This window comes from Callithrix jacchus, chromosome 18 (genome assembly GCF_049354715.1).
Source record: "Callithrix jacchus isolate 240 chromosome 18, calJac240_pri, whole genome shotgun sequence".
NCBI lineage: Eukaryota > Metazoa > Chordata > Mammalia > Primates > Cebidae > Callithrix > Callithrix jacchus.
Genome location: NC_133519.1, coordinates 42,962,157 through 42,974,863, shown reverse-complemented (window position 1 = coordinate 42,974,863; position 12,707 = coordinate 42,962,157). Strand labels below are relative to the sequence as shown.

The 12,707-nt window shown below is 40.6% G+C and overlaps 1 protein-coding gene and 1 non-coding gene across 3 annotated transcripts in view; both read left to right on the top strand.

Moving 5' to 3' along the window:
• The window catches only part of NIBAN1 (niban apoptosis regulator 1), a 153,077-nt gene that overhangs the window by 125,612 nt on the left and 14,758 nt on the right, over window positions 1–12,707 (top strand). For both annotated transcript variants that reach the window (XM_035279523.3, XM_035279524.3), the window contains 3 exons: window positions 52–214; window positions 4,922–5,109; window positions 11,640–11,801. In XM_035279523.3, the coding sequence (XP_035135414.3) occupies window positions 52–214; window positions 4,922–5,109; window positions 11,640–11,801 (513 nt within the window). The remainder of the gene's footprint in view (window positions 1–51; window positions 215–4,921; window positions 5,110–11,639; window positions 11,802–12,707) is intronic.
• On the top strand, window positions 1,883–1,944 carry LOC118149334 (U7 small nuclear RNA). Its single transcript, XR_004736719.1, has one exon. It is a non-coding gene; the product is annotated as a U7 small nuclear RNA (small nuclear RNA).

The following is a 12,707-nucleotide window of genomic DNA, read 5'->3' as shown; positions in this document are numbered from 1 at the left end:
CGGTGCTTACACATGACAGAGCCCTGATTTATGTGTTATTCCCTGTTGCAGCTCCTCGAGGAGGCCTACACCCTGGTTCAGCATCAAGTTTCAGAAGGATTAAGTGCCTTGAAGGAGGAATGCAGAGCTCTGACAAAAGGCCTGGAAGGAACAATCCGTTCTGACATGGATCAGATTGTAAACTCAAAGAACTATTTAATTGGAAAGATCAAAGGTCAGTGGAGATAATCCATGTTCTTACTAATTAAATAAGCTGTACACACAGGGATCCACCATGTAGCAGGAATGCATGGTTTCAGAGGATAATTAAACTTAAGAAACTGGGAGGAGGTGATCACAGCTGCAACAGGAGCATGCTGGAGGTACCATTAGGGGCCTGCACCTTCCTGTGGAAACTTCATGGACACAGAGGAAGGTTTGCTTCTTGCCTTTGGCAGTGCCTGTGTATTCCGATACTGCCTGCACTCCCAAGTCCCATTGTAGCCCTCCTGATACTGAATTAGACTGGCTTCTGCCCTGCCTCCTCTCTGCTATAAGCTCTCAAAGAGCTGAGCCATGTCACCCAGGTTTACTCAAGTACAGCCAAGGCCTGGTGCCATGCCAGGCATATACAGACTCTCAGTGAATATTCAAATCAATGAATACATGGATTTTCCTCTAACAGGAAAACCTAAAATTTTGGCTTAGAGTCATACCTGTTGACACTACAAACCCAATAAATGTGGGTTTGTAGCCCCAACTCCAATATTAGCCAATCCATGCATACTTGGGGAGGTCACTCAACTTCTAATTACCTCAGTGTCCTCCTCTGAAACTAGGAGGATCCACAGGAGTGGGGTTGGTAAACTGAAGCCCTTGAGCTGTATCAGGCCACCACCTGTTTTTGTAAATAATGTTTTATTGGCACACAGCCAGGCACATTCACGTGCATATTATCTGTGGCTGCTTTTGTGCTGCAACAGCAGAAGTGAATGGTTGGAATGGAGACCTTATAGACCATAAAGGCACAAATATTTACTATTTGGTCCTTTACAGAAAACAGTTTACCTATTCCTATACAAGAGGCCTTAGATGGCCTCTAAGAAATCCTGCAGAATGAAATTCTATGGTTCTCCATTCTATCTGGGGCCTTTATACCCCAACACACCCACCACACCTAGTGTCACTTCAGAGGAGAAGCTTGCAGGCTCACCTGTGATTGTTTATGGACAGTCTTCTTAGAGAGTTACCGGATTATTCACTCACTCACTCATTCATTCATTAGAAACTATTCACTAAGTGCTTTCCAAGCCAGACAATGGAGCTTTAGCAGTGACCAAGGAACACCCTATTCCTGTGCTCAGGAGGCTTGAGTCTCTGGGCTGTCTGCTTTGTGGATTATCCTCTGTAGTTCAGACCCCCTTTCCGCTGCAGCCCAGCTTGCTTCAGGGTTCTTAGCACAGGTCCTGCTGGGAGGAGGTTAGAGGAGGCCCAGCTCCAGCACGGGTGTGTGTGTCTGTGTATCTCTGTGTATCTATTTATGCCATCCTTTCCAAAGCCAGCCCTACATTAATTTCAGAGTATTTGATGTTTTCTACTATTTGCGTCTCTTATTCCTCCATTAGCTTATAACTAATCTAGAGTTGGCCATATATTTAAAGACTCTGTACTACTTAAAACTGCCAGTGCTCAACTCCTGTGGCAAAATTTGTTCTATCTGGGCTAATTTGGGCCTAACCACAGCCATTCTCATGACTGAAATTAAATCGTCCTCCTTTGCTTAAATCTCTTTGGCTCTGGTGTATCCATATATGATGGAAAAAGATTTTGCCTGGGATCAGTATTTATTTTCTAAAAGAAGCCTTAAAAGGAAGTAATGATCAAGTCCTTTTCAATGGAATATCAGTGTTACAGCTCGTTTAGAATTTGTCAAGCAGGCTTTCCAGTTTTTGCCAGAAAGCCCCCAGATAAATAAATAAATAAATAAATAAATAAATAAATAAAATGAAATACCACAAACACATTTTAACCAGGCATCCAGTGCTCCACCTTTAAAACAAGGAAGTTTACCTTAGGCTATATTAATAAAAGGCTTTGGATTTCCAAAAAAAAAAAAAACCTGGGGAGTATTAAATGGTGATCTCTCCATTTCCTCCCATGTGACTCTTGGGAGTAAAGCCCCTGAAATTTAGTTCTGCTGCACAATTATTTATTCATTCAATAAGCATTTATTCTATTTCTGCTGAGTACAATGGCTAGAATGATTCAAAGGAGACCATGTGATTTTACAAGGAGAGGAGGATACAAAGCATGTCACAGATGCTGAAACAGAAGGAAAAACATGTTCCCACCAGAGGCAGGAACAAAGAGCACAGTGGTCCCCATGTGAGCATCAATCCCATTTCAACCTCAAGAAGTCCACATGGGCCCCTCATAATGAGAGCACAGGTCTAGTGTTGGGGGCCTGGAAAAAATACCAATGCCAGCAGATACAATAAGAGCTAACAGTTACTGGGTCCTTCCAAGGGGCCACTTCCAGAGTTGTAAGCACTTTTAATACAGAAACTCACTTAATCCTCATCATAATTGCTTTTATTATCTCCATTTTACAGATGAAAATGCTGAGGTAGAAATTCAGTAACTTTCTGAGATTCCAGAGCTAGTTGTGGGAGAGTTGGGCTCCAAACCCACCTCTGGCCCTCACCTTTCAGGCATCATCACTCTGTTCAGCTCCTTCCTTCACTTCAGTAAGGCTTATCAATTAATGTGTCAAACACATATGCATCACAGCAGCATCTCTGCCTGCTTGAAAAATAGCAGCACAGCCAGGTGTGGTGGCTCATGCCTATAATCCCAGCACTTTGGGAGGCCGAGGTGGGCAGATCACCTGAGGTCGGGAGTTCGGGACCAGCCTGACTAACATAGAGAAACCCCATCTCTACTAAAAAAAAAAATACAAAAATTAGCCAGGTGTGGTGATGCATGCCTGTAATCCCAGCTACTCAGGAGGCTGAGGCACGAGAATCACTTGAACCTGGGAGGCGGAGTTTGCGGTGAGCCGAGATCACGCCATTGCACTTCAGCCTGGGCAACAAGAGCAAAACTCCATCTCAAAGGAAAAATAGCAGCACATACACGAATGGGACGTGGAACTTATCCAGCCCATATGGAAACACCTGCAGACCACAACTCAGGAAGCCGTGCAGGGGTTCCAGGAGGTTACAGTGAAATTTAAACTGGGCTTTGAAGAGAGGAGTAGGATGTTTACGAGCAGAGGTAGAGGAAGGAAGGCAAGGTAAAGGAACATTGAATAAAGGTGCAGAGAGGGGATGGGAGCATACTGTGGAAAGTAGGGATAGAGAGAGAGAGGGCAGAGAGGAATGTTCCCTCCCACGGCCCTCCTGTGCCTATCTCGGCCCCACCTAGCAGGTAAAATCTGCCAGCTGCTGCTAGATGTTTATTGTCTGTTACTCATATTCAGCATTGTTCCGAAATTTCAATTGGCTGCTTTTCAAATACTTCCTTTCTTTAAAGTTAATTAACTAATAATTAATTTATTCTCCTGACAAACAGTTTTACGCTTTAGTGTCAAGCAAGTAATTTTTAGAAGACTCTTAGATGGTGTCATGTTTGGATCATACAATTGAAAGGTTTTTTTCCTTAATAATGTTATGAACTGTGTAATATTTTACATCCCAAATATTTATAAGTGATTTGTAATATTCATAGGATTCATCATTTCAGATTCTCAGAATAAGAGGCCATGATCTGGCCCTGCATAACTCTGTGAAATATTTCTGCCAGTTGAAATAAGAACAAGACCATTCATCTTACTGTACGCAAATTGCCAAGAAGAACTTAAGAAAGATACTTGAATGGTAGCCCTGCTCCTGCAAATTAGGCTGTGACATTTGTGGCGTCATTGAACATCTCCAGGCCTCAGTTTTTCCATCTGTAAAGTGGAGAGACTGGACATCAGCCCCATTTGTGCTTCTGTTCTTCGTTCTGTGATTCTATGACAAGGCCCTGTGACCTGCCTACATTCACAAAGCTGGCCTTCCAGTCTGTGGAGCGAGCTCAGGCTTCTTCCAGTCTGTGGAGCGAGCTCAGGCTTCTTCCAGCTCTGGCCTCCTTCACTCCATTGTGGTTTCTTGGCTGATCATGAGAATCACCTCTGCTCTGAAAACAATGCAGGTTTCCATGTGCTACCTGGACTGGACCAGGAGCTTCACTGTGTTCACCCTCTTCTAAATCAAAGAGCAGTACTTTCCTCTGGGGAGTAGAATTATGGGGACATTTTTTCATTCCTCTTCATGATCAAAATGTCCTCTACATTTGTGTCACTAAGCATGTTGTCTTGATCAGAAAAACATGTTGTGATTTTGTTTTGTCTTGTTTTAATTAGGAACGGGGACAGGAGGTAGGGTGGCAAACTGAATGAAATTTGGTTCCAATGGCTCAAGAAAAGAATGTACTGGAGTTCTTAAAAAGTATTTTGGTGAGGAGAAGGGGATGGAATTATATTGAGCAATTAACTCCTAGAGAACTGAATTAAAACAATAAATTGTGTTTTTAGAAAACAAACTGTGCATATTTAATGATGGTGATTGACAGTAGATAGGTGGATCACCAGCCTTTTCTTTATTATATGAAGAGTTGGATGTTCAGAGGGACCAAGCAGAAAAATGCATCTTATCCCAGGGCAGAGGAAAGCTTGGGACATGGATAGGTTTGTTACAGTTCTCAAAAGGGTCCAGTGGTTTTCCTTTCTTGTGACCACAGGCACTGGGGTTGTTGTACTAGTCTATCAAGGGCACTTGAGCTTGCCTTGCTGTTAAATGGCTCCATGGGGCACCATTCAGCTCTGGTCTAGGTCCAGTGCCCACAAACCCAGTTTTACCCTGCGTCACGGTTTTTAAAAAAAATCTATTTCCTACCCCAGCAATGGTGGCTGAGCCAGCAGAGAAAAGCTGTGCAGAGAGTGTGCAGCCATTCCTGGCATCCATCCTGGAGGAGCTCATGGGACCAGTGAGCTCGGGATTCAGTGAAGTACGTGTACTCTTTGAAAAAGAAGTGGATGAACTCAGCCAGAACTTCCAGACCACCAAAGACAGTGTCCAGCTAAAGGAGGTAGGATACAAAGCTGAGGAGCTGGGCGTGAATGGTCTGCCTGGCTGTCTTTTCTATGAGGCTTCACCTGCCATTTCTCCCTCCCTTCCTCCCTTCTTTTTTTGCTTCCATTCTTCTGCCCTTCCCTCCATTTATTCAGCCTTTTTTCCATTCATTCAGACACCCAATTCATCCATCTATTCATCCATCCATCTACCTGATATTTTTATTGATGGTTTTCAAGTTAGAAAAATAATAACTTGTTTGTACAAGTGAAACAACACACTGAAATATATATCAAGGCAAACTTAATCACCATGACTGATACCCACTAATCCTACTCCAACCCAGACTCCTAGGCAATCCCTATTCCCAACTCCCTGAATTAACTAATAGAAATAGCTTGGTATATATTTTTCCCATAGTTTTTCTTTGTTCATGCAAGTATATATCCTCATTTATAGAACATTGTTGGTTTGTTTTCAAAAATATAGTCTCATGATAAGAGATCTGATTTTTTAAAAAAAACTTCAGACAAATTAAATTTAAAGGAGTTTAACTGAGCAACAAACCATTTGAGAATCAGGCAGATCCCAGAATCACGGCAGATTCACAGAGACTCCCTCCAGGGGTGCCTCATGGTCAGAACAGGTTTATAGACAAAAAAGGTCATGTGACATCCAGAAATTGGAAGTGAGGTACAGAAACAGTGAGATTGGTTACAGCTTGGGATTTGCCTTATTTCAACACAGTTTGAACATTCAGCAGTTGATGAGTGGTTGAAGTGTGGCTGCTGGGATTGGCCAACACTCAGCCATTATTACTGGTGCATACTACTAAGTTAGGTTTTCAGTTTTGTCTGACTATTAAGCAAGGTTACAGTTCATCCACAAGGACTCAAATATAGAAGTACGGAATCCTTCTCAGGCCGTATTTAGTTTTCCTTAACAATTCCCCGCTTTTGGTTGTTTTCTCAATTTTGCGAGATTGACGACAACTTTAGCCATTGAGGTTACTATCACTACTGTAAATGTAATTATATGGCTTGAAGCCTACTGGGAAACAGTAGAACAGTGGGTTTTGCAAGGAGGGAATAAGGACTAAGTGGAGGGTACCTCCTTATGCCAGAATATCCTGTTTACAGGAGAAAAATAAAATCTGGTCTGATCTGGGATCTGTGTGTTTTCCTAAAGCCCTAGCTTGGTTATGTCACATTTAGCACAAATGACTCTATTTTAGTTTGGTTTGTTGGGGCCTAGTGCATGAGCTTAGTCCAAAATAAGGGCCTCCCATTTAAAATTTTGTTTAAAAATAATTCCCCTTTTTTGCTCAGGTTCTCACTTAGGTGAGAGTATGACCAAAACTTAGGGCCTTAGTGCCACTCTTAGTTGCCATCATTTTGGGTTTCCAGTCTCAGCATGTCATTCATACAGGTTACAGAGTCCTCACAGTCACACGTTTGTTTCAGCTTTTGTCATTTCAGTTGAAGAGGGACCATTTGAGGTTCTAGAGATGGCTGCATGCAAACATTTAAAACCTTTGAGAGAATACAGTGCACCAGAAAGACCATTATTATGACTATTGGGAGGATAATACCAAGAGTTTGGAGTATGCTTCTTACCCAGGGTCCCCATAAACCAAACCACCTAAAATTAAGTAGATTAAAGAATGAGTTAGATAAAGAGTCTACTCACCTGACTAAGTGGTCTTTTCATTAATTCTCTACAACTGAATTTTTATAATCGACATTTCATGTATTTCTCCATAGGCCACAAGTGTCAGCAGCTGCACAGGTACTTTTCTATTTAGACAATTTTATTGTTTAGCAAAACTTTCACAGGAGAATTTAAAGTCTGTTGTGTAATGATAGCCTTTAAAGTAGAATTTGCTGTAGGGCCTCTTATGAGGGAAACATTTCTAATTATTGCCTCTTTTATTGTAAACCATGGAAAAAGGACCTAACAAATGATGTCCTTCTAAAAGAGTTAAGGCCTCCTGGCAACGTTCTCTCTAATCCATGATGCATGTTAAGAGGAGTTTTGACTGATTATGAAGCAACATATATACCACCAAAGTTTCTCACCTACATAAGGCCTTCATCATTTATCTATGAACGTATAAGGTTATAAGGCTGGTTATAAGGCTGAATGTATAACGTATAAGGCTGGCTGCAAAATCCATCACAAATAAAAGTATACCCTATAAGTGCACATTATAGACCCCCTTTTCATTTATATTATTCATAGAAGCATACACAAAAAAAATATTCAAAGATCAAAGTCTTGTGATAGCAGAAGTCTTGGAATCACATGCTCTTGGGAAAAGCTGTTCACATCAAGAATGTCATCTTCTTCTGGGGAGAAATTTCCCTGGTTAATTTAGCTTAAGGGGTCTAATTGGGTGTACAGTTCCAGCAGTGTGGAGGGACCCTTCTCAGTTGTGAGATTATGAACACAAGTTTCAAGGCTCCAAAGTTTTTCTCTAGTGTAGAGGACAAGGACGACAGTCTTTCTCTGATGTTTTCAGAAGATCTAATCTCCAGATTCTAGATTATGAAGGGATTGCCCTCAGTGAACCATAGAAAGCTTTCTTTACCTGGTGAAAATACACTGTAGCATAATAAAAATCTACTGTTATAATAGCAGCCCTCTAGCATGGGAAAACTTTTATACAACAAGGAAACATGCATTGAAAATGACAATTGAATGAAATCCCTTTGTAAATGTTTAAATGGCCCATCAGGTAGCCAAATGTACCTGAAACTGTTGTTGTTTTCCCAGGAATATGGAACCAAACACTGGTTTTAAACTATTTCCACAATTTATAAGTCACCACATCAGTATATTCAATTTGGATAATTTTATCTTTTCCATGGTGAGTCATTTTTTGTTATTAAACAAAAGTTTAAGGAATCAGGAAGGACAAGGCAGCTATTCTGGTTCTTCATGAGTCTGTGCTTAACATAAGAGGACTTATATCCTCTTGAATACCAGTTGTTTCTCCAATTTAGGTGCACAGCACTGATGACTAATGGCTTGTCATGGGTAATTTGACTTAGACCATGGAGTTCATTCAAATTGTATATTTAAACAATTTTAGCATTGATCAATTTAGCATGATAATATAAAGATTGGTTTTGAAAGGTTTGTTAAATACCACAGGTTTAAAACATTGAATATTACAAAATAGAATCTTAGGTTAACATAAGTCATTCATTTAGCCAAAATGATAACTCAAACATTTTTAAAAGGATGAAACATTATTCTGATAGAAAGGAGACCAGTTTTTTAAACCAGATCCAATGACATTAGCATAAGGCCAACTATCTCCTTTCCTTCCCTTCCCTCCACTTTTTCTTTTGTAGTTTACTTAAAAGGTAAACAAACCTTTTATTATCTTTTAATATTACACAAAAATCCTTTTAAAAGAGAAAGCCAAATTTAATGTTTCCATTTGTGTATTTTTAATGTTAAAGCTAGTTTTAAATAACATTTTATAAATATATTCAGTTTTAATTAGTTTGATCACAAGGTAATATTTTTATAAACCTTTATAACCCTTTAGAATATTTTTTCCTCAGAGCAGAATAGTATTCCAAGAAAACTCTGTTGTGCTTTTATTCCAATGTCCAATTTAGGGAAAAAATAATAATGTCATTTTATTTAGCCAATATATTCACACATAGAATCTCTTACAATTGATTTTTTATAAACCTTCCACAACTTGTTCAAACCTTTAGCTTTATTTAATTTAAAATAATCCTTTAACCCTCTAACCTGGGCAAAAATTTACATTCCTATACCTTCTTATAATCTCTTACGAAAACCACATTTCAGTCTATTTACACACCTAGCATGTAAACCTATTTTTTCAGTTGGCTCAATTACATATTGCAGTGTTAACTATTAGCAACTTTTATGTTTGGTAAAAACCTTGATAAGCTTAGTGTCCCAGGCCTTACCTAGATGTAAAGTAGGAAAGCTGTACAGTTAAAAGTCATAGTGGCATTTTATGAAGCATTTAGGAGGCCTAATCACCTTTAAATTGTATAACATTTCTGTCACAAATTCCTTTTAATAAATTATTTCACAATTTACACAGACCATATATGACATATTTAGACTTTCTCACTTGCTCTAAACCCTCTTTTTAAACAACCAGTCATTTTACTTTAGGACAAGAATTTACCATGTGAGATCCTCTCTTATATAAAACCTCTTTTCTTTATAACTTCTTTGCGCAGCTAGGGGGATAATTGGCTAATTCCAATATCCCCAGGCTTTATTTAGAATTTAATGTCTCCAAAATAAATTGAACAAATTTCAAAAGTCAAAGCAGTTTATGACCTTAAAGTATTTAACAAACCTGTTATCTGACCTACATAATTTAGACAAAATGTCTTTATTTTATCAATAATATTTAAAGTTGCTTTTATTTCCCAAAGATTACTAAAGTTACAGGAACTAAAAGGCATTACAGGTTTTATTTTGCTTTCAAAATATTTGACTTAAGCAGTTATTTTTACTTAAACCAATTAATTAGAGCTCTTTATGTAAACATTGCACACAACACATACATAATTATACAAACAGAACATTACTGTAGCAGTTGTAAGATTTGTTTTATTCGCCAGTTTTTTAGTTTCTTAATTGGTTATTGGCTTTATGGTGGACCTTGGAAGAACAGAACCAGGAAAGGGGTCTCTGGTGCCTCCTGTTTTTCCCAAGGAGTCCAGGCTGTTAAAGCTTGAATATCCACTTTTAATTAAGCTGACTTTTAACCATAGCACTCTTCAATACAGTCTTTTCAACATTTCTTATTACCCAATTTTAACCAGGCCAAATGGCCAATATTTCTGGATTTTGAACTTTACCAAAGGTAATCTCCCAGGTGCTCAGATGAAGAAAAATTTAAGATAGTCCATAAAGGAGAAGAAACTAGACAAGGTCATACAGATATTCAACCAGAAAAGACTTACTTCCTAAGCATGGAATTGCACCCAGACCACCAGTGTGAAAGGGCAAAACCTTAGCTACTGAGGTGATTAGCTACTGAGCTACAGCATGGGGCAATCTCTACTGCCCTTCCCAGAAGGAATCTAAAGTCGTTAATTTTGAGTTTGCGAAGGCTTGTAACTACTCAACATAAACCTTAAACTTCCCGTTCTCTGGAAGGCAGAGACCAAGAGAAAGTACTGCTATGTGGTTACAAAGTCAAGCTCCCAAGGACATAAAACAAGATGGAGATAAACAGTGATTTTTACCATTCATTCTACTGTTTTCACGGCGAGAGAGAAGCCAGAAATCGGACTGTTAAGAAATTCTTACCTTTTGGCCAGCATGCCAGGCTTTTGGGTTTCCTTTCCCTGGTGGCCCTAGTGACCCAGCTTGCTGCACCATTGTGCTGGGGGCCAAGCTGCATTGTAAAGAAAAATTAATTTTTTCTTTCTGGCCAGAGCAAAATTCGTGTTATAAAACATAGACATTAGCCACTCTGCTTAGCACCCAATATCCAACTGGCAAGGCTTAAATTTGCCCTCAGATGGCTCCCCTCATCTTTAGTCAAACCTCTTACTAGGAGTTTCAATACATGGGCTCTGGGCAAGATGGTTGCCCTGAGTAACAGAAAAGATAGGAAAAGAAGAAAAAGGAAACTATTGTCTGTGGCAGAGTCGGACAGTGCATCCTGTATAATTCATATGCACCCTGCCTCATTCCCCAGTTCTCTCTCGAGCCTCCATGTTCAGAACCTTTCTCTCTGCCTCCTTCCACCCCACCCACTCCACTGTTTATTTTAAACCTCTAATATTCCCTTTAAAAATGATTTTAAGGTAAGTTTGGAAAACAGAGTGCATTCTGTTGTGACGACATCTGTTGATAGCACTTTAGGGCTTTAGCAGATGAGGTCTGATCCTGGAAGCCCAATGACCTCATCAATTGAGTGCAAACTAGAGTAGGAGGGACCCCAGTTTTTCAAACTGGATACTTCTCCCAGGTCAGGCCTCTGCCTATCCACTTCCCATCCACTAGCACCTGAAGCAACCTGTAGCAGAGGGAAGCCCTGTGGGCCCTGGCAGAGCCTCACAGAACTGTGACGAACTCTGGCTTCCCTTCCAAAGTCCAGGAGTCCAGGGAGCATCCCGACCTCCCTGGGGTTTTTTAAGAGGAGCGTCACTCATTAAAGAAGGTTTTGGAAGCCTGAGAGCCCAGCAGCAACCATGTGTCAGAGTCTGCCTGCCTGGTTCTTAAGCTCTGGAAGTGGGAGCTTAGAGTCTATCAATAGCTTACAAAGACTGGAGTCCCCCTGGGTGCTCCCCTGGGTCTTCCTATCATCCAGTTGGTGTTTCTGCTGGTTTCTGTCCTAGCATTACAGCTGCCCTAGGAACCGGAGGAAAATAAGCCAATTGAAGGTGTCACAGATGTAGGGATCTGAGTAGTGATTCACTTTATCAACATGCATTTGATTGTTTAGAATGTATGTAACATGCAATATGCATGCAATACCACTTCTAAATCTGAGGGTGTTTAATGTTTCCTTTCACCAAACTGCAGCATCTAGACCAGCTTATGAATCTTCCGCTGCATTCCATGAAGATGGAACCTTGTTATACTAAAGTCAACCTGCTTCATGAGCACCTGCAGGATCTCAAGAGCCGCTTCAGATTCCCCCACGTTGATCTGGTGGTTCAGAGGACACAGAACTACATGCAGGAGGTGAGTGTGGCAGGGGCATCCGTGGTGATTAGGTGAGTGTGGCAGGGGCATCCGTGGTGATTAGGGTAGAGAGAGAGCAGAGAAATGGGTGCTGGCCTGTGAGACCAGCTGCTAGCATAGCTCAGGGAAATACATCGCATCTCTTTAGCCGTCATGTTGAGGGAGGACAGGTTCTGTCCTCCACTGGCTTCATCTTCCTTCCATGTGGATGAACATCATAGAGAAGACATAGCTCAGAAAAATAAAGTAGCATTAATTGATAACTACTTGATTTGTCACATTAGTGCTTTAACCTTGGCTCATATTGGAATCACCTGAGGGAAATACTGATGTCTAGGCTCCATCCCCAGTGATTCTGATTCTATACATACCATGTATGTGTGTGTGTGTGTGTGTGTGTGTGTGCATGTGTGTGTACTTTGTTATTGTTGAGATGGAGTCTCACTCTGTCACCCAGGCTGGAGTGCAGTGGTGTGATCTTGGCTCACTGCAACCTTTGCCTCCTAGGTTCAAGTGATTGTCCTACCTCAGCCTCCCGAGTAGCTGGAACTACAGGCATGTGCCACCACACCCGGCTAATTTTTGTATTTTTAGTAGAGATGAGGTTTCACTGTGTTACCAGGCTGGTCTCAAACTCCTGACCTCAAGCGATCTGCCTGCCTCAGCCTCCCAAAGTGCTGGGATTATAGGCGTGAGCCACCATGCCCAGCCTATATGGCTACTTTGTGATAGAACTTCCCTACCCTGATTCCTGCTGCTTCTAATATGCAGCCAGGAATGAGAACCACTGGCTTAAATTAATTCCCTGACGTAATTAACAGTAAACCAATCAATCAAACAATCAGTTACAGCTTCATATTTTAATTTCTTGTGTCTACTTGACAAGTTTCTTTTTATTTTTTTCAT